The 22,897-nt window shown below is 40.0% G+C and overlaps 1 protein-coding gene across 6 annotated transcripts in view; it reads left to right on the top strand.

Annotated features, from left to right (window-relative positions):
* The window catches only part of TRPM3 (transient receptor potential cation channel subfamily M member 3), a 612,909-nt gene that overhangs the window by 566,363 nt on the left and 23,649 nt on the right, over positions 1-22,897 (top strand). For all 6 annotated transcript variants that reach the window (XM_077816402.1, XM_077816403.1, XM_077816404.1 and 3 more), the window contains 4 exons: positions 287-454; positions 11,401-11,541; positions 16,475-16,603; positions 18,755-19,006. In XM_077816402.1, coding sequence (XP_077672528.1) covers positions 287-454; positions 11,401-11,541; positions 16,475-16,603; positions 18,755-19,006 — 690 coding nt within the window. The remainder of the gene's footprint in view (positions 1-286; positions 455-11,400; positions 11,542-16,474; positions 16,604-18,754; positions 19,007-22,897) is intronic.

Raw genomic sequence — 22,897 nt, forward strand, 5'->3', positions numbered from 1 at the left:
AATATGTATGAGATGAGCAGTTTAGGGATAAATAAATTATTCAGTACAATGAGTTAGCCATATAACTTCTATTAACATTGCAAGGCATGCTATGCTTAGTTTCCCCACAGTCCTCTGAAAACATAATTTCAAATGACAGATTTCCAGGTGCCATTGAAACTTACACACTGGAATGTTTGATTTCCAGATTCCCCAAGGGGCTTGTTCCATTTGATACTAAGATACCACCATAATCATAACCTGTTAATTGAGATTATTATTATTATTATCATTATTATTGCTTTAGGTAATTCTAGGAATTCTACTTCCTCCTTCAATTCTCAGCTTGGAGTTCAAGAACAAAGACGACATGCCTTACATGTCTCAGGCCCATGAGATCCATCTACAAGAGAAGGAGCCAGAGGAACCAGAAAAACCAGTAAAGGAAAAGGAAGAGGAGGACATGGAACTCACAGTAAGAGCAAACAATACAAAAGCGAGCCTAAATGCTGTCAATTTACTATTCCCACCTCTACAGGGACTGCAGACTAGAATGTCCAAGTTTAGTGAATAAACGCTTCCAAAAATCCTCTTTCCTCAGCGGGACTCAGTACTTATGTTACAATGCTGAATCACCAAATTTGCCTCTTTGAGTTCTGGTGTTGCCTCAGTGCATGACAATACTGCATCATCACGTTGTGATGTGATGTCATGTATTGACCAACGGCAACGTGGCATTGTCTGAAATAAATGTAACAGACTTGCAGGATTCAGATCACACCCAAGAATGTCAGGATGAGTGGCCTGGATGAGACTGAGCACTTGTCTTTCGTATGTTCAGAAGGCAGGGAGAATGGAAGTTCCCAAAGCTTGGATGGAGACTGGAGGTTTTTTCCTTTTTATCTGTTCTCGTTCAGCAGAAATTAGTGTGCTGGTATGTCTACTGCTATGATATGGAAATCTGTCTAATCAGAATTTCACCTCTTTGAGTCCCTCACTCAACCCTTTCTCACATTGGTAATTACTTACTAGTATACATGTGGAAGTACTTAGAAAGGATTGCACATTCTAGCCCTGAGTAATAACAGGAGTTCGGTGGGGAGGTTACATTTGATTGTGTTCTTCTGTTTTTTTTATAATGAATATTTTATTTGCTTCATTTAAAATGTTAGAATTGCACAATGTAACCCTGAATGAATAATTTATACCACAAAAGGACCCAAACAGTTGAAATTCCGATGATTAGACAAATCTCCACAGTTCCTTGTTTGTATCAAGCTTCATGAGCATTTTTTTATTTGGCCAAGGTAGGGGGAAAATTGCAAATCCCATCATCAGAGAGCTTTGAAGGGCTTTAAACCCACCCTAGTCCTCCAGGGCCAAGATGCAACTGAGACACATCAGTAAAAAAAGAAAAGGGTTCTTTCTGGTTAATTTTTTTAAAAAACAGCCTATTTCCCACAGGCAAACAGCAGGCGCTGCCCCCAGGACCCCGTCTGCAGGCAGGCAGAAGGACCTGCCTACAGGACCCAATATGCAGGCAAGCGGAAGAACCGGTCCACAAGACCTGCCTACAGGACCTATTTGCAGGCAAGAACCTGGCCATTGGAAAAGACCAGATGCCAGCATAGCATTTGATGGGCTGTTTTCCACTCATTAGCTATTAATTACAATTAATTATTGCTGGCTTCTGCTCAATTCATGAAGTGCTTATTCAAATCCAATAAGCGCTTCACACAGTGCCATGTTGATGGCATTGGGTAAAAATATGGCGATGAGGTAAATACCATGATCTCTCTGTGAACATCCCAGCTCTCTGTTTCTTGTCTCCAATACTACATTTCCCTTTAAAAACCTTCTGATTCCCACTACAAAAGCACTATATGCTGAATGATATATTCTTGTTTCCAGGCCTTAGGATTTAAGCTTTCCTTCCTCTCTCCTCTCAGCCTTCTGATAGTCCTATGGCTCTCTCCTTTGACTGACCCCGCCCCCCTACTCCCTGATATGCAGCACACACACCACTGATAACCCAGTTCAGGGAGAATGACTACAGCCTTCTCTACAAAAAGCAGGAGCAGGGGACCTAGCTGATCGCATGGAGTCCAGCAGCTCTTGTAATATAGTCTTGGGCCCTCTGCTGCTGAATTCAAATGTTTTTTATATGTCCTTGAGTTGTGAGCTATAGAACACCCAACTAATTAATTTTGCATCAGTCAACAGCAGGGAAGCTGCTGGGCCCCACAGTGGAGATGTAGGAGATTTGCAGAGAATGGGACCTTTCTGGATAATAGTTTCAGAAGAAAGACGACATCCGTGTCATGAGGCTGTTATAGTTAGTCCTTTCCCAGGCTTGACAAGAAGTGACATTTTCTAATTATAAAAAATAGTTTGGTTTCAATTTTGGGTGAAAGTTATGCATTGGTTCTTATTTTATCTGAACTGCTTCACCCCGGGACAGGAGGACCCCAGAAAGATTACTCAAAAAGCTCTTTCATGAAGACCTTTTTTTGATCACACTTGATATTTAGGGTACATTTTAAACAGTCTGAGAGTTAATAAATTATTAATAGATGTTTTCATAAACGGTTAATTGTTATAGAGGCCAACAATTTGCTTATAACCATAACTTGTAACCATCTACAGTCTTATCACTGTCCATAACACACACTACTCAGGTTTGTAAAGTGCTTATAATGTCTATTAATTCTTTATAAGTGTATCTTGAATATAAAGTTGCCCTCCTTTTTTTAAATGGCTAGTAGTCCAACTCTGTGAATTGATTATTATAGAATAGGGTGTTTTCTGTGCTGCCCCAGAGGACGGGGGGGATTTTACCACCACCCTGTGGTGCACGAAAAGGATTGTGTTACAGCCTTGGCTTACACTTATGCAAAGTGGGTGTAAATCGCTACCATTCTGATCTGATAGCATTTTCCACCCAATTTGCACTCATTCTGCACAAGAGTAAATGACCACACAAAGTGCAAAAGCAGGGAAATAAAGCCAATGTGTGTGACTCGGCATGTGTTTACACTGCTTTTTAACAGCTTTTTGTTTGGTAGTACCCAGAGGGACAGTTATATCAGGAGAGGGGAACTGAGGGCTTGTCCACATGGTGCAGCAGTGCACAATACAGGAGTGTTATTTCTAAAGTACACTAATGTGTTGCACCCTGCTGGTGTGCACTAAAGGGTCCCTACTGTGCTTTAATGTAGTGTCATTTGAAATAGTATTTCATTAGGGAACCTTTAGTATGCACCTGCAGGGTCCACACAGATCAATTAATGTGCCTAAGAAAGCACACCCTCATAGTGTCCGTTACCCTAGCCAATAGACAAGCCCTAAGTTATCACCCATAGTATGCTGAATTTATACATTGTAAATTACTTGTTACTCACTTTTGCTTTTTAAATTTCTAACAGGTGCATGGGAGTGCCAGGCACAAACCCCATTAACACTTTGGTGATAGGCAACAGGATTTCCTGATATAACATGCCCACAAGAACACATTTGCTAGAGCTCCTCTTTCATCATTGCAACCCCAGCACCAAAAGGGTTAACAAGTCATAGGATTTGTGCATGGAACTTTCACTCACTAATCCTTAATACTTAAATTTGAAGAATTACGGGATGGGGGGAGGAGTGGCAGGAAACTAAAATCTACAGGAGTCTAACTCTTCCACGGACAATCTTATTTCTGGAACCAGATCACAGTCATTTATTCAGTATTTTCTTTGTTTAGTTCTAATTTTCCCCATCAAATAAAGAGTCTGCCCTTCTAGAAGTAGTAAGAGTGCAAATAAAAGAAACACATTTGGGCTTAGGACATTCCCCACTTCAAAAAATCTCAAGGAGGTTAATTTTTTGGATATGAAATGATTCTGGCTCTTTCTGGAATTAAAAAAAAAATACAATAAAACCAATACAGACTGAAACCCTAAAGCTACAAAAATTAGCTTTGAAAATTAGCTTCTCCGTGGGGTCAGCGCTGCAGTGGTACAGGTGAGAGCTGTGAGATAGCAGGGCTGTTTGCCTGGGTTTTTTTTCTTATTCATGATAAAGACCAAGTGAACTGGGGAAAAAGAGCACAGTTGTCGAGGAAAGGTTGGCCAAAAAATGGTTCCCTCTTCATGCCAGGAAACACTGAATGGCTGTCTGTGAGGGAGATTGTTTTCCCACAACCCCTGGTCATATTTCTGTGTCAGTGTCTGTCCTCCCTGCTGTCAGCAACTCTTAATCTGATTTGAGTAAGCTGCTGGTACTGGCCAGCAATAGGAGCAGCTGAAAATGCTAAAGGGGGCCACTGAGCTGAACTTAACACCTTTGTCTTGGCTGTGCCTTAACTCACCCCCACTCACACACTTCTGCTCACTCCCCATGACTCAGTTCAGGGTGAATATATAGGCTTGCTCACATTGCTACAAACACTATGGGTGAAATTTGGCCTGGTGCAGAGAACCAGCACAAGGGATATGCGTCACTTATGTCTCATGTAAAAGCCATAATTTGGGGACTTAAGTAGTGCATTAGCCGTGCTGGTCCCTTGCACAGAGCTGAATTTCACCCTAACTGCTGTACATTTCTGTACACTGGGTGGAAACCTCTCCGTACAACTGCTGAGCAGACACTAAGGGTAAGTCTTACATAGCATTTTGGAGCGAACCTCGTAGGCCAAGTCAAAAGATGGGCTGGCGGGGATCACACTAGTGAGCCAAGAATAGCTGTGTAGGCAGAGCTTTGGAGTTTCAGCTTGGGCTTTGAAGCCCACCCCTCCCATTAAGCTCCTGCCCAAGCCACAGCTTCAAAGTGCTGTCTGCACAGTTCTTTTTAGGGTGCTAATGCAAGCCCCACTAGCCCATCACTCACCATTTTTTACATCGCGCTCGCATGTTTTTCTAGAAGATCTGTTCTAGGAAGAACTTTCCCAAAATGATATGTATGGTCTATGTTATACAGAGGTCAGACTACATAATCATAATGGTCCCTTCAGGCCTTAAAATCTATACCTCGGTTGACTTAGGCTGGGGGGCTTGCTCCAGAATGCTGTGTAGACATATGCCCAGCACTAGTGCTTTGGCTCTGCTTATTTCTTTCAACAGTGTTCAGCAGATGCTCCAGAATTGAGTACGTAGAGCTGCAGTTAGTATATATCAGTGTCTAGAAAACTGTTCTCAGTGTTCAGAAAAAGGAACTATTGGGCACATGCAAAAGCTGGTTTTTACATGCTTACATCTCTGGGGTTTTTAGCTATTTTTGTCCTAGAAACAATGGAAGTATCCATTCCTTAGCAAGGAATAGCCACCCAATACCGTTATCACATGGCCATCATTTCCCTCTGTATTGTGGGGATGGTTGTGTATTGTGAGTGTGCACGCACGCGCATGCGTGTAGGTGGATATTCAGCAAGCTATGTTCCATTTTTCCTCACTAGTTTGTAGATACTAAAGTTTGTAAGTAGCGTGTGCGTTTCACTAAAGATGAGTTCTGAAAAGCCAAAGCTCATATTCAGTGGGATCAAAATTCTTGTTATAAAACAAATATACAGTATATACTGCTACTACTAAAAAACATATTTTAATTTGTAAGTGCACAACCCAAATGTATCTTGTTGCCGGAACAACCCTAAACATAATTACAAGGAAATAAAGCCACATGCCTAAAAAAATCCCAGAACCCTGCTCACAAAATCCCCATGTCCCACTCAATAATGTACATGTAGCACCCAACATAAAACTGCAGGCCAAAGGGAAAGCAAGTAATGGGGATGCTGCAGATACACTGCACTGTGCATGTTGCCCTGAAGTCAGGATTACCCTGACTGACTCATGGCAAATCACAGGCAAAGTTTTACATTAGAAAATGAGATGCCACTTACACCAAACAGTCTCAGTGTAGTCTCACTGCTTCTCCTAGCTTCTACTTTCCCTTGGAAATAGACACACATGTTTGTTCACATTCACTGCTTGCAACAGCACCGTGCATACTGTCCATTGACTCAGGCTTTTTTTTATAATATTTTTAATGGGAAGGCTTTTCAGATTTGTTAATAACATCATGAAATTAACATCCTGGGACATTAGATTAAGCTTAATCCTGAGCAGTTTTAAAGCTGTTCGCCATCTGCAAGGTGGGGGAGGGTGGCTCTGTGGTCGATGGTTATTTTGAAATGACTGTAACATGTTTAACCTCAACATCACTATCCACAAGAATAACTAGGCAATAAAGCAGCAATAGTGAAAGAAAAAATGAACCTAAAGCAAGGTACTGAACAGGACCTTATCACATTGACTGCTGTGGGAGTACAGGAGCATTTACAGTCACATGTTTATGAAACTGTGAAGGGTTTGGAATCTGTTAAACAGTCACCCGCCCTGAAACACTGCCCGGTGCCTTAGTTAAATCTGCCAACGCCCATTTTCACCTCTCCCTCAGAACTCTTGAGCACAAGCAGGCAACAGAGCTAAAAGCCCCAGGATAGGCACTGCAGATTTGTGTAGTATCAGATATCAGTTTTCCCCTTAAACACTCAGGAGGCAGAGGGAAGTAAGCAGACAAATGATTTTCTCAGGCAGGAAGAGCAGAAATTGTTCAGAATATCTCAAATCACATGCAAAAAGCCATCCTCTCTCGTGACCTGGGAAATAACTCTGTCCCTCAGGCAAGTTGCCTTTGGTAATGGGAAGGGTTAACAGTTTCTATTAATATTATTACATTCACTGAGTGTTTGTTGGAGATAGAGTCTGCAAGGAGTGAGTCAGTCTGCTTAGCTAAAGTGAATCCTGCTACCATTTCCCTTTGGGCACTATCCACTTCCTCCTTTTATTCTGATACTGTGTCTCACCCAAACTTCTTGTGACTTATTTTTTGGGTCTAAGTTGGGTGCCCTGTGTTAATATTTAATACCAGTTGTTTTAAACACATTTGGTAATGCCCCTAGTGTCTGGGATAGACACAATGAGCTAATGGATAAATAACTCTTCTAAGATGAGGAGTACTTGTGGCACCTTAGAGACTAGCCAATTTATTTGAGCATAAGCTTTCGTGAGCTACAGCTCACTTCATCGGATGGACTGCAGTTTTAGGAGGGGGAGAAAAGACTCGGCTTCTACTCTATCCTTGAGTCCTAGATCTTTGTTCTTTTTCTATAGAGACTTACAGTTAGCAGGTATTCAGTCAAATACAAGAAACTGAGCAACCACATGGCAAATAGCAATAACTTTGAGAAAACTAACATGAATCAAATAAAGTGTAAACACTAGAAATGGCAGCAAAAACGTAGATACCTTAACAATAAGTACCCTATAAATATCTAGACAGACAGAAATAAATACATAGGTTCATGCCTTGATTGAATTGTTATTTATTCTTTAATGAGGCCAAAACATGCAGGAAAGGCTTCCCAGAAGATATAGCAAGATACAGTGCCTGCCCTTAAGAACTTGCATTCTAAATTATAGATATGACACCATAATGTGGGGTGTCAAACAGTCTGAAGAGTATGGGAAGAGAAAGGATTAGGACTGTCAATTAATTGCAGTTAATTCATGCAATTACTCAAAAAAAATTAATGGCAATTGAAAAAATTTATCGCATTTAATCACAGTTTTAATCGCACTGTTAAACAGTAGAATACCAATTGAAATTTATTAAATATTTTGGATGTTTTTCCACATTTTCAAATATATTGATTTCAATTACAACACAGATTACAAAGTATACAGTACTCTATATTATTTTTATTACAAATATTTGCACTGTAAAAATGATAAAAGAAATAGTATTTTTGAATTCACCTCATACAAGTACCGAGGTGCAATCTCTTTATCGTGAAAGTGCAATTTACAAATGTAGATTTTTTTGTTACATAACTTCACTCAAAAACAAAACAATGTCAAACTTTAGAGCCTACAAGTCCACTCAGTCCTACTTCTTGTTCAGCTAATCGCTAAAATATAAACAAACTTGTTTTGTCTATATTTATGGGAGATACTGCTGCCTGCTTCTTATTTGCAATGTCACCTGAAAGTGAGAACAGACGTTCGCATTGCACTTTTGTAGTCATCATTGTAAGGTATTTATGTGCCAGATATGCTAAACGTTCGTATGCCCCTTCATGCTTTGGCCACCATTCCAGAGGACATGCTTCCATGCTGATGACGCTCGTTTAAAAAAAACTAATGCGTTAATTAAATTTGTGACTGAACTCCTTGTGACTGAACTCCTGCTCTGTGTTTAACCTGCATTCTGCCATATATTTCATGTTATAGCAGTCTCGGATGATGACCCAGCATGTTCGTTTTAAGAACACTTTTTCACTGCAGATTTGACAAAACACAAAGAAGGTACCAATGTGAGATTTCTAAAGAAAGCTACAGCACTCGACCCAAAATTTAAGAATCTGAAGTGCCTTCCAAGTCTGATCGGGAGCATGCTTTCAGAAGTCTTAAAAGAGCAACACTCTGATGTGGAAACTAAAGAACCTGAACCACCAAAAAAGAAAATCAACTTTCTGCTGGTGGCATCTGACTCAGATGATGAAAATTAACATGCATGAGTCTGCACTGCTTTGGATCATTATCAAGCAGAACCCATCATCAGCATGGATGCATGTCCTCTGGAATGGTGGTTGAAGCATGAAGAGACATATGAATCTTTAGCACATCTGGCATGTAAATATCTTGCTACACCGGCTACAACAGTGCCATGCGAATGCCTGTTCTCACTTTCAGGTGACGTAAACAAGAAGCGGGCAGCATTATCTCCTTCAAATGTAAACAAACCTTTTGTCTGAGCAACTAACTCGTTGAACAAGAAATAGGACTGAGTGGACTGGTAGGCTCTAAAGTTTTACATTGTTTTATTTCTGTATGCAGTTATTTTTGTACATAATTCTACATTTGTAAGTTCAACTTTCATAAGAGATTGCACTACAGTTCTTGTATTAAGTGTATTGAAAAATACTATTCTTTTATTTTTACAGTGCAAATATTTATAATAAAAAATAAATATAAAGTGAGCACTGTATACTTCATGTTGTGTTGTAATTGAAATCAATATGTTTGAAAATGCAAAAAACATCCAAAAATATTTATATAAATAGTATTCTATTGTTAACAGTGCAATTCATCGCGATTAATTTTTTTACTTGCTTGACAGCCCTAGAAAGGACAAAGGTGCTACAGCAATATAATAATCTGGTTATTCAGGGAGATAGAATGTAAGAACATAAATGTTATGAATTAATATTATAGATTAAGGAAAGTCATCAAGAGGTTATTTAATATAGTACTGCCCCAGCAAACCTCAGATATGATATATCATAAAGTTTAGGGGATTCATCCTTAGTTTACCTGCATCTTCCCAAAAGTACCTTCAAAATTTTCAGCACCAGGAAGAATGGCACAGAACTGTAATGTCATTATCCTCAGAAATACAACCTCCCATTGCAGAAGGTAAAATTCATTTTTTGACTTGACCTTCCTCGACATAGTCTACGTACACCACAAATAAACAAACAAGAGATTGTAATGTTTGTTTTTAAATATTTAGGAATCGCTTAGCTATTATGGTGATGGGCCATATCACATTTCCAGCAAGGCACTTTAAGCACATAAATAATCCCACTAAGTCAACTAATTACGTACACGATTAAATGCCTTGATGAATCAGGATGCATGAATGAAGGAAGGACAGTGTCGTTAAAGTACAAATGCCGGGTTTGGAGAAATCATCTCTGCCATGACATCCTGTGTGACTTTAGACAAGTCACTTGACCTCTCTATGTCTTAGTTTCCTCCTTTGTAAAATGGGGATAATAGCAATACTTGCAAGGGTGTTATAAGGCTGCATTAATTATTGTGTAAATAGTAAAATGCTTTGAAATCTTCAGAAGGAAAGTGTTATAGAAACATTAACTAAAAGCAGCAGGGCAGCACCAGCACACTTAAGTAAGGCAATAGGTATTAAAATACTTGACTTGTAGATGTCACTACATGGAGAAGTACCAAAATCTGTGCCTGTCACAACAAATTTAGGAGTGGGAACTTGCTCGCAGCATGAAAACTCTCATAAAATTCCATCTACCCTGAGCCTTTTATTCAGAGAGGAGTGAAAACAACAGAGCAGTTTTACAGTCAGTATTACAAATACAGCAGGACAGTTCTCTTTGTTTTTTTTGGCGTTATTTCTTTAAGGAAAACAATGCCATTCTTCAGAGGTTATAAAATCATTTAAGATTCAGTGAATAGTATTTATTGTAATTATTTTCTCTCTCTAAGGTTGAGCGTGAATTTCAGACTAGCTCTGCATATAGACAACATCCATTGTTGTTGTTTAGTCATCATTAGTATTGTATTTATTTCTAAAGCACCTACCGGCAGATCCTCAGCTAGTGGAAATTGTAATAGTGCCAAAGAAATCAAGTCATTGAAGTCAATGGAGCTATGGCAATTTACACTATGTGGTAGATCCTCAGCTAAAGTGTGTTCAGCATTCTGGAAAATAACCATGGAAGAAGATGCAATCCCTATAGCAAGGAGCTTACAGTCTAAAGCTGTAGAGGGGGAGGGATAGCTCAGTGGTTTGAGCATTGGCCTGCTAAACCCAGGATTGTGAGTTCAATCCTTGAGGGAGCCATTTAGGGATCTGGAACAAAAGTAAGGGACAGTACTTGGTCCTCCTGTGAAGGCAGGGGACTGGACCTTTCAAGTCCCTTCCAGTTCTATGAGGATAGGTATATCTCCATATTATAAAGCCTCATTCCTGCAATGGACTCCAATGGGCAGGCCTCTGAATCCATATTGAGATCACTGCAGGATTGTGGCCTAAGTGGGATACAGTGAACAACAGCCAGCTTCATTATTTCTAATCCAGTAACCTTCAACATCTGCTTTCCTCCTTCCTGCGTTTCCCTTCCAGTATCAACTCTCTGATCGTTTTCCTATAACAACTTATTTTCTAACCTTCTCTGCTTTGCACATAGCTACATAATAGGAAGTGACTGTCGGGAGAAGAGACGAGAAATCAATGTAGCAAAAAGCAGAAATGTCTCTCACATCTTATTCTTGTCCCAGAACCAACATATGAATGGAGCTCAGTAGTCACATTGGTATTGACAGTTCTGCTGAAGCGTGTGGCTCCTTCAGCTTATAAGGGAACAATTGGTATGATCTGAACTGGAGCTTCCCGTCCAAAAGCGGTTGTTTGCAAACAAAGTAGTTCGAATCCTGCAGCTACATGGGCCCAACAGGGATGGGTCATCTGATCCGGTCCTCATGTTCAGATGAAGATATCAGTGAATCAGTTAATGTGGCTCCTTTTGACACTTTCAAAAATAACAGTCCCCCTTGTGGGATCCAATTAAGGTGTAGTTCATAGTTCACAAGGAAATAACTACAATAGTGGCCTTTCTTGTTACAGGCAATGTTGGGCCGAGGGAATGGAGAATCATCAAGAAAGAAGGAGGAAGAAGAAGTTCACAGCGGACACAGACTGATCCCTCTCGGAAGAAAGATATACGAGTTCTACAATGCACCCATAGTTAAGTTTTGGTTCTACACGGTAAGCTATCTTTCTCATACAACAGGCACTTGTAAAGAAGTCAGTGTCACTCTGTTCCGTGTATCTGTTTGTACTGGCACAAATTTTCAGAGGACCTCCATTAATACATTCACAAATGCCATTTGGGGAAGCACACTGACATTTGCAAGTCCAACCACAGTATTTGCATATACAAACGCTGATTTACATGGACAAATGGGTGAGCCTGTAAATGTTGTAGACATATTTTTGGAAATATCTGTCTCTGAGTACTACAATAATAGAGCCAAATTCTGAAGTCCACCATCAGGCGGTTGTTGTTGGACTCAGTGGGAGCTTTGCCTGAGTAAGGACTCCATAACTGGCTCACAATTAATTAAAGTAGGTATCACCTACTACAGCAGTTTACTTTCTTAGCTCATTTTTGTTTTGTTTGGCTAATTTTCATGATCTACCTTCTGCTGAACCCAACCCCAATTTCAGCAAATCACAAAAAAGAACTCCCTGTTTCTGGAGATGACTAAAAAAAAATCATGCTTTCCTGCTGAGACCTTAATGATACATATATAAGCAACACAAACAGCTCCCTGTCAACAGAGATCAAGCCATGGTGGGTAGCATATGCTAGTAACTTACTCCAACCTGGCAAGTGTCATCCGAACAAGATACTACCGAACCGTAGCTAATAGATGTTAATCAAGCTGATGAATCTAAAAACTGCTCATCAGCAGTCCAGTATCATTATGAGTATCAATGTGCATTATGCCTACCAAGAAAATTCTTTCCACTGCAAGCAAAATGAGTGTCCTGGCTTGCACTACTGTTTCAATCCTGAAATGGAAGAGGGAGATCAATACTGCATTTTCATTTAGACCTGTTTCTACTATTTTAAGTCCTGAGGGAGGTCAGGGTCACTTATTAATGGGTCTTGGCTAGATTCATCTTCCAGAGCAAAGTAAGGCTGTGAGGCCTGGCTGATTGGACTTGAATGAGAAATGCTTCAAAATGAAAGAAAGTGAGGGTTAGACTCACTCTGAAATCAGTCTGGCTCATTTTTTAAAAAAGTATAGCCTAAAAACTATTCAAAAGAAATCCCCAAAATCTTTGTATCCAAGGTTCAACAGGCGAGGAAAGTGTCCATGTAAACTACAATTGTCAATATGAATGGCATTTAAAACTATTCCATTATTCTGTGCCCTCCTCTAATACCGTCATTCTTAATGTATATTGGAGTGGGCTAAATTCAGCACGTTGTGATTGTTACTATTGAAATGGACCTTGTATTTTTACAACACTAATGTCCACTCATTCAGTAAGGGGTCCCAATTCAACTTGGATTGGTGGGATTAGTTGCCAAGAACAGGCAAAAATCTATCTAATTGGTACATTTTAACTGAAAAAGGACATCAAGAGGATTTCAAAGGTACTGTCCCTATGTTATTTTGCATGAAGAATAGGCCCATCCTATTTTGAAGCTGTTCTTTCAATTAGGTAGCAACATTTTCAATCCAGCCAGTCCCACTCATCTTAGTCTTCTGTTGACTCAAAAGGACTAGACCCTAGAATAAGTCAACCTGGCTCTCCCTTTCCTTCAAACATGCTGAGAAGATCAGGTTAACTCTCGAGAAACAATCCAGTCACCAAATACAGATCTGAAAGAAGGGATGAGTCCATTTCCTCCTCCTGTTTTAAGTAGAAGGGGTAGATCTTAACTGTAGTCATAATTCTGGTCAATTTAAAGAATTTATCTAGGTGGTTTCCAAGCCAGTAACTGAAAATAAAGCCAGCACTAAGTGCTGCAAGCTTTATGCTTTCACACGCTTCAACAAATTGTTTGTGTGAACTAATTGAACCGAGCAGAACTATGGACTCAGTTCTCTGAGGTGCTGATCACTGGCTACCACCACTGAAGTCACCCTGTCCAAAATCCATAGCCCCACTACGTTGCTTCCTTTTGACCTTGTTACAGCATAGGCAATAGACCTAGAGTAATACACAAGAAAAAGAAACCTACTTCTTAAAGTACAAACACTTGTAATAAAATGTCAGCGTTAACAGAACACATGCCTAAATCTCTACGCATGGCACTGAAGATTTTCTCTGAAGAGTTTGACTTAAAATATTCTATATCATAGAGCTGTTGCTTGAAAAGTGAGGTACTCACAGGAAAAAGAGAAGGGAACTGAGCACTCCAAAGTCTGACTAGAGTCAAATATCCCTGCCACAGAATTATTCCACAGTGACTCCATGTCACTTGCCAAAGTTCCCTCACCAAAGGCTCTTAAGCAAAGCAAGCATTCATGGGATAAGAGGGAAGGTCTTCTCATGGATCATAATTGTTCAAAGACAGGAAACAAAGGGTAGGAATAAATGTTCAGTTTTCACATTGAAGAGCAGTATATAGCAGGTCCCCCAAGAGTCTCTACTGGGACCAGTGCTATTCAACATATTCATAAATGGTCAGGAAAAAGCAGTAAACAGTGAGGTGACAAGGTTTGCAGACGATACAAAATTATTCAAGAAAGTTAAGTCCAAAGCAGACTGAAGAGTTACAAAACTTGGCAGCTGGGCAACAAATTGGAGATGAAATTCAAAGTTGATAAATGCAAAATGATTGACATTGGAAAACCTAATCCCAATGATACACACAAAATGATAGCGTCTAAATTAGCTATTACCATTCTAGAAAGAGATTGTGGAGTCATTGTGGATAGTTCTCTGAAAACATCTGTTCAATGTGCAACAGCAGCCAAAAAAGCTAACAATGTTAGGAACCATTAGGAAAGGGATAGATAATAAGACAGAAAAATATCATAATTAAACTATATAAATCCATGATATGCCCACACCTTGAATACTTCATGTAGTTCTGGTTGTCCCATCTCTAAAAGATATATGAGAAATAGAAAAAGTACAGAGAAGGGCAACAAAAATGAATAGGTGTATGGAGCAGCCTCCATGAGAAAAGACTAAAAAGACTGGGACTGGTCAATTTAGAAAAGAGATGCTGAAGGGGTGATATAAGATAGAGGTCTATAAAATCATGACTGGTGTGGAGAAAGGGAATAGGGAAGTGTTATTTACCCCCTTCACATAATGCAAGAACCACGGGTCACCCAATGAAATTAATAGGCAGCAGGTTTAAAAATAACATAGGGAAGTACTTCTTCCCACAATACATAGTCAACTTGTGGAAAGTGTTGCCATGGGGTGTTGGGAAGGCCAAAAGTATAACTGGGTTCAAAAAATAATTGGATAAGTTCATGGAGGATAGGTCCACTAATGGCTGTTAGCCATGATGGTCAGGGGCGCAACCCCATGCTCTGGATGTCCTTAATCCTCTGGCTGCTACAGGGATCGATCAGTCGATAATTGCCCTGTTCTGTTCATTCCTTCTGAAGCATCTGGCACCAGCCACTGTTGGAAGACAGGATACTGGGTTAGATGGACTATTGGCTTAACGCAGTAGAGCCATTCTTATGTTCATGGCTTCTCCTATTGGCTGATCAGAAGTGCTTCATTTATTTTATTTCTTTGTTTTTTATAAATGGCCTATGTCCCAAAGTACTAAAAGAAAACCCACCATCTTTTTCAACCCCTACAGGTGTTAGGGCAGATGGCAGGAATATGAAGGGAGAGGACCAGAGCAGTTGTGCTGTGAAGCTTGGAAGGAAGTGAGGGGAGGTGGGTGAGCAACAGCAGCAGTGGGGCCAGAGAAGTAAGGAGATAGATGGTCAAGGTGGTAGAAATAGTATGCATCATGACCAGGCTAGATGGAGTATTACTCTGAGTCAGGGCAGGTAGTAGTGGTCACAGTTCAGGGTAACTTCACCTGTATTCCCCATTGTGGTCCACCAAGAGCACCCACTCTAGGCTTCCGACTCCTCAGCTGTCACCTCTTTTGGGCACAGATGCACATCTCTTCCCCCTCCTCAAGGATTTTTCCAGGTTGCACAGTTCCTTGCCTATACTATGATATCCCCGGACTACCTAAGAAACCGGTGTTTGTGCTTTCCTTTCTCCCCAGAGGCTATGCTCAGTGTATTGCCCACAGTTATAAGTTACCACACAGCTCTTTATAAGCAAGCACATTTATTCCTAAGGTGAAAGCATTACAGAGAAGACATTAAAAAATTAAAATAACCTATGCACATGCTAAAAAAGCTTACTAGAGGTTGCACCAACTCCAATCTTAGTCTCCGATAGGTGTCACTCCTCCAAAACACACAACTGGGTTTTCCCTTTGATTATAAGCACTTAACTGTCTCGGATTCAGAACCAGAACACCAGCTGGATAGATCAGCCTGTTTCTTTAAACAGTTCAAGTCTTTGATCTCTAAATCCTGGAAACAGGTAACCAGCAGACAGTCACCCTCTCCTGGAGAATGTAGCTTCAAAAGGCTGGGTTTTTGCATAACTGGAGGTGAGGAATTTGCATTAGCCTCTCCCTAGGCATTTTCCAGGAAATCTACTTCACATTTATTGCCCCAAAAAGTCCATTCTTGTCTGGCACAATTTCATTATATTCCTTTAAACTCAACACTTCACGTTACATCTTTCCCCTAAAGAGGTTACATATAACTCCAGCCCATACTAGGTGATTTAGGAAGTCTAGGTTTGATAGTGGCCTCATGGAGGATATAGAACCATGACTGATCCCATCTGGCATAGTGAAGATCCAAGTGGGTTGTGTTAACAATGATGGGAGTGATTATACTTCTGAAGCAGCAGTAGCAAGGGAGAGGAGACCCCCAAGCATTTATTTTAGAGCTTCCACTTGGTATGCAGATTCAATTTGCATAGTTGCTGCTGCTGTTCTCCTCTCTGTTTACAGATAGAAGATCTTTGCAAACTGAAATTAGGGTTCTAAAGCCACTTCAGAGGATCTGACTATGCTGTACAAACATTAGTTAATGGTTACTGATGTCAAGAGAAATTCTTTGTTTCCTTACAGTTGGCATACATCGGGTACCTGATGCTGTTCAACTACATTGTGCTAGTGAAGATGGATCGTTGGCCTTCTACACAGGAATGGATAGTTATCTCCTATATTTTCACATTGGGAATAGAGAAGATGAGAGAGGTAACACTATCCTGGGAGAGCCAGAAACAGAAAGGAAACACAAATACTTTTCACATTTTTTTTGTTTTAATTATTTTTTTCTGAGTATTTTGTTAGGTAGACTTATCACAAAGTTTCTTTTTTTCCAGGAAAGCAGAAGGGATGTTGAAATTTCTATTGCTACATTTATCCATTTTACTGCTTTTAAAAGCAACACACTCGTACAACCCCTTGGAACTTCCAGTTCAGATTTCTACACAAAGTCTAATGAAATTGTCAGAGGCTGAGTTTTCTTCAAACATAGTCCCACTTTCCATGGGATTTCTTAGGGCTCTTCACAATGTTCCTCATAGGCATGGCCACTGAAGTATAATTGTGGGGCTTGTTTACTTTTAGGTGTGTGTGGAGGGGGTTAGAGAGAGGATTCCAACCAGAGCCCCACATCTAAATACCCCCAAACTGTCTGAAAGCTTGGCTCTGCATTCAATATTTGCAACTGTCCTATGTCTCCATAACGTGCTGAACCAAGACTCTGGATCCAAACGTCCTGAGCTCTGGGACCATTCAGACTCATAACCAAACACTGTGACCCATTTCGGAGGGGGGAGGGTTCTCCTTCTTTATGTAAATGTTTGTTCACTAATTACATTAACTGATGACAGGCGTCTCCCAAAAGATTTGAAAGCACTTAGAGAAAAAAGATGAACATCATTCATGAGTGCATTCAAAATTCTATAGTTATATGAGAAGCAGAATTGTTTTTTCCTCTTCTGTCCCCTGTCCCCCTGCAGCTACAGCTGTGCCCTTTTCACGTGGCCAAATAAGGGTTTATTTCTGCAGTGAGAGCACAGGCCAAATTCAGCCCTGATGGGAGCAGGTGTATCTCCCATTGACTGCATTTGTGCCCCCGGGCTGAATTTGATCTTGTCCTCAGATTCTGCCATCCATGTTTGCATTTTCTATCAACAAACCTATTTAAGTGCCTTTGAGGACTAGTGAAAAATTCATCCTAAAACAGTTACTTAAAAACACAATGCAGGTTCCAAAAATTTGGGCTTTAGTTTTAAATCAAATGAATAAAGTTACAACATGGTGGAATAGGACAGTGATTTTGTGGGCACGCACCCCATCAATCGACCACAAGGGGGCTCTGCAGCACAGATAAAAAGTTGCAGAGAATTCAGTGGATGAAAACAAATGCTGTTAAATATTTTCTGTGAATATTTGTTCCATTTTTATAATCATTCACTTCAACTGTGTGTGCACTTTCCACAAACATTTTAGAATGTTTATGGAAAAAGAGTTCTAAGTGGAGGTTGGAGATTATTCACAGAAAACTAGACTACAATTTGTCTAAGAATTGTGCTCACCAGGTCAGGGAACAAAAACAGACCATATGACTGTGCTCAAACATACTCAAATTCCAAATGTAGAATACTCAAAACAAACTACTTGCAAACAAGCTAAAGGCAAGTAATTATTAATGGAAATCGTTTGTTGAATAGTTTCAAATGACAAACAAATTCAGAGAAATTGTAAACTCCTCACAGATGATTTTGCAAACAGAAAAGAAGCTAAATTCACAGAATAAGTTATTTTTAGGCATTATTTTCCCAACTGTGGAACTCAGTCTCCCAAAGCTATGTTCAAGTAGTAACATCAGTGTTTTGGATGAAATATACAACCACAGCCCTTATGGTCATTAAAGACCCCTGGCTCTTTTATGTGTAGTTTGGGAACACTTTTCTGTAGTTTCTTTAAATGAGAATTTTGTTATTAAACACCTTTCTACCTCTCTTCCTTTGCCCTTTAGTTCAAAATTGGATCATTCAGTTTGGGAAATGGAAAGTGAACAGTGAATTTTTTTTGTCACTTATAGGGGATTTTAGAAAGATGTATTTGATTTTGTTTTACAAATGAATAACTCTTGATTATTTTTTTTAAAAATAGCACATTGTGAATATATCTCAGATGGAGTTTGATTGGCTAGACCACAGGGTATCTAAAGATGGGTCAGAAGCATGTGCGGTATTCATGAAGGATGTCGTAGCAGGGACTTCATCAGATTTGCTTTTGGCCTTTATAAAATATGAATGTTTGCCATGTGTTTTCTGTAGAGCCTAAAGTAAAGATAACATAGATCCCCTTCTATCCCTCTTTAATGCCCTTCAGATATTGATGTCAGAGCCTGGGAAGCTGTTACAGAAGGTAAAAGTGTGGCTCCAAGAGTACTGGAATGTTACAGACCTCATAGCCATTCTCCTGTTCTCTGTCGGAATGATACTTCGTCTGCAGGATCAGCCATTCAGGAGTGATGGGCGAGTCATATACTGTGTTAACATAATTTACTGGTATATACGTTTGTTAGACATCTTCGGCGTGAACAAGTATTTGGGACCATATGTTATGATGATTGGGAAAATGGTAAGAGAAGTTTCCTCATTCTTTCCATACTTTCTTAGTATTTGCTTGATTTTATTTGTTTGGGTTGGCAGAATTAAATCACTACAAATCACTAGTATTTTCCTGTAATCCTAGCAATCAGTGCCTTTATCTAATGTCAGCATCATGGCAAACCCACATCCTCCAGATTGGCCTCCTATATAAGAGATAAGCATCAAGCTCTTCTCCAGGCTTCTACAGATTTTTATATGGGAGTCTTATATTTTGCTTGGCAACCTCAGAAACACCTTTTCAACAGCAAAGTTCTCTCACTAGTTTCTGTGCCTCGGTTTACCCATGTATAAAGTGAGGGATAATAATTCTCACCTATCTTGAAGACATGCTTTGAGGTCTATTTAATTAACTAATATTTTTTGGAAATGCTTTCAGATCCTTACAAGAAGGATGCTATAATAAGGGTGGTGTGTTCATATAGTGTTAATATTTATTATAATAGTGGTCTTGCTATAGCTTGCTGCCCCATAGCTTCATTTCTTTTTGTCTCCCATCCCATGGGCATCCTGCTGACTAAAGGCCTCCTTAGTTCTTGCCCAACTGCACCTCTGCCATACTACCTCTCACTTTCTTCTACTAGGATCACTTCCTATCTTCCCCATCTTAGGCCTCACATTTGTGTTTCCTTGATTTTCTTCTGTTCCTTCCGAGTGATGTCCCCAGTTGCTGCTGAAGAGCTTTGTCAGGGTCATGTCACGTTTTATCTCTGGGGAAGCACCAAAAGGAACCCTCTCTGTGAGAGCTGAAAATCCATTCATGTGACCACAGCAGTAGGGTTGCCAACTTTCTGACCAAACAAAACCGAACACCTTTGCCCCGCCCCTTCTGCAAGGCCCGACCTCACTCCCACCCTCACCCACTAGCTCATTTTCACCGGGCTGGGGAGGGTCCCTTTTTGACCAGGTGTTTGGTTGAAAACTGGACACCTGGCAACCCGAGCATCTGTAATTCAGTCACATTGTATGTACATATTAATGTTAACAAGTTATATCTAATACAACACATAGTCAAGTGTACTGAGTTAGAAATGCTGTGAGATCCACAGCTTTGAATTTCCTCCTTTTTGTTGGTTTAAAGTTTCAGCTGTAACATTGCATTAATGTTGGATTTTTTGCATCTAAAGCCAGATTCTCAAAAGATAGAAGAAGGTCAAGTCCACATACTAAAAGGCACCTTCAGTAGGTGTCCAAGTAAAATAACTGCACGTAAATGCCCATTCGTACTGTATGAGTATGTAGTGACTAACTAGCCTCTTAAGTGCACATATATCTGATTTACATGTTCATGTTTTGTGTAGACCTCTGGTTTCCATTTTTCAAAATTAGGCCCCATTATGTGTTTCAAATGTTTAGACTATATGTTTAAAAATCAATATTAAAATATCACTTACACATAGCAGAGATGGGTCAATTGAATATTAAATTTACCAAATAACACAAATATTAATATTGCCTGATTAATATGAGGGCAATACTCAGTAAACCTAATAACATCCACATTATGGTTCAGAAGTAGTCTTTTGCCTATTGAATCTGCCATGGAGAACACTTTATACTTTCAGCAGCAGGCCCAGTCTGTAAACTACAGTATAACGTCCATCTCTCCTTGTACCGATGGGGACAATACCTGCCCTCTCCTCTGTGCAGCTAAGAGTGAGACTCACTCCTGGGCCTTAGATTAGGGGAAGCATGTAGAACCCTGTACTTCAAGGCAATGAGTGCCAGAGACCCCTAGACTTAGGATACACCAGTGCAAAATACTGGCGCTCTTCCTCCCAGAGTCACCAAAATAACCAATTCACCCTCTCTTTAGTGTGTTAGCTTGTTAGGGTCTGAACTGATAGCAAAGAATCAAAGGGAAAGGCCCATTTTAAGGAAAAAAGAGAGACCATAACAGAAACTGTTGAAAAGTAGTTTTTCCTGCAGAAAGGCCTTAGCGAGTCTATGGAATCCTTCAAGGGAGCCAAGGGAACCGTGATTACAGGACAGTGAATGGAGAGACCTCCCAGAACTGCAAAGTCGAAATAGAAAACGCTCAAGATATCAGCAACTGCTGCTGCAGATTACTGAAAGGAGAAAACAGGCTTCCAGACAGAGAGGAGAGAGGAAAAGATCAGACAGAAACCATTGCAATAGCTCCTGCCCACCTCAGTCTAGTTTGTCCCAGACTGTAATCCCTCCTTGTGATGATCTATACTGGCATTGCAGCTCAGACTGCCTGTCTCATATGAAACTACAAAAGAATGTCAAAACAGCCATGTTTGTCTGTTTGTCACTGGTACCATACACAGCCACATTTTGTACCCATCTGCTGAGCAAAGGCATCTTGGAGACCAATTTGCTACTGGACAAATTGCCAGACCCCTACTAGCTGAGGCAGTGGCAGTCAGCATTATGATGAATTGACATTAAGGTCACTGAGTCCAATTCAGCAGTGACATGAATGGTGACGTATGTTGCACCTTGGGGGTAGCAGGGCCTGCAAATGGGTGTATGTAGCAAAATAATGTAATTTGCACCTCTGTGATATCCCTGCATGTGCACAAGGAGTGTAACCTCCCACTGCTTTGGTATTCTGTGAGGCCAAATTCATCCCTGCCATAAATGGATTCGACACCCATTGCAGGCATTGGAAGTTGTGCCCACTTAGCCCTTGGAGCACTGAGGAAGGCATTAAGTTAAAGTCGGAGGACTGGTTTATCTTATGCCCTTCTGCTATTTGATTTTTATACTTTATCCCTGTTTCCATGCACTCAGCATTTTTGACCATTTTGCCCATACAATGAACGCCCAATTGGTGTGAGTTGCACAAATTTGCCACTCTCACCCATTTTCTGGCCACCTTATACCCAGTGTGTAACTGACAGCCCCATTTATATCACGCATATACTTACGTGCAGTTGCTTGCTCCAGGCTGTATTTGGTTCACTGACTACATTTTTATTTAAATCACATTTCATTTTCGTTCTCTAGGTTCTATCTAATCTCTTCTTTCATTTCATGTGCTTGGGAAGTACAGCAAAGCATGTGAAGGATCTACGTGATTAAACATGTCTCTACCAAGCAAGCCTAATCACAGCTACTGTATTTTCCAAAAGGCCTATACGTCGTATAAGCTGTACCATCATCCTATTTATATTTATGTGGAATTTTAAATCATAAGCAAGGTTTTAGACTCTTCAGACAAGGGGCAAGTCTTTGACCTTACTCCCTCAAGTATTTCATTAATTTCAATGCATCAGAGTAAGGCACCGATCACCACTGGGGCCTTTAGGTGCTGCCATAGAATAAATGGTGATGTGTTGCCACTAGATTCATTATAAACAGTGCATAAATCTGTGCATGCTGAAATTAAATCAGGAATGGAAGGGGGCACTAGAGGTATTAAAACAAAGAGGATGGTGCCTTTGAAATGTCTGGATTTGCCATTACCTTCTTATTTCAGTGACTGAATGTGCACATTAAAATCTAGCTCTTTGATTTTTATATTATGATATAATTATGTACTTTTCATTTGCAGGTAGGATGAAATGTCTCTGACATGGTGTCACGAGATTAAGAAGTGTATCAGACACTTTTCCATACACACACTAACATCCAAACTGTATTTCATTTGTCAGCAAGTTAGAAATTGCTGTGGGGCTAAACTTTTATATATTTATAAATCTATTAAATAAATATATTGATACAGGAACAATTCACGTTTTGTCAGCTAACTAAGCTTTTTCAGCTAGACAATTAAACAGTTACTATGAGTGAACAATCAAGTTAAACTAGCAATTGTAATTTGGCACATCAGGCAAACACACCCTAATCCAATCCCCAGTAAAAGAAAGACTCCTATCAACTTCTTTGAGTT

This window comes from Eretmochelys imbricata, chromosome 5, assembly GCF_965152235.1.
Source record: "Eretmochelys imbricata isolate rEreImb1 chromosome 5, rEreImb1.hap1, whole genome shotgun sequence".
Taxonomy (NCBI): domain Eukaryota; kingdom Metazoa; phylum Chordata; order Testudines; family Cheloniidae; genus Eretmochelys; species Eretmochelys imbricata.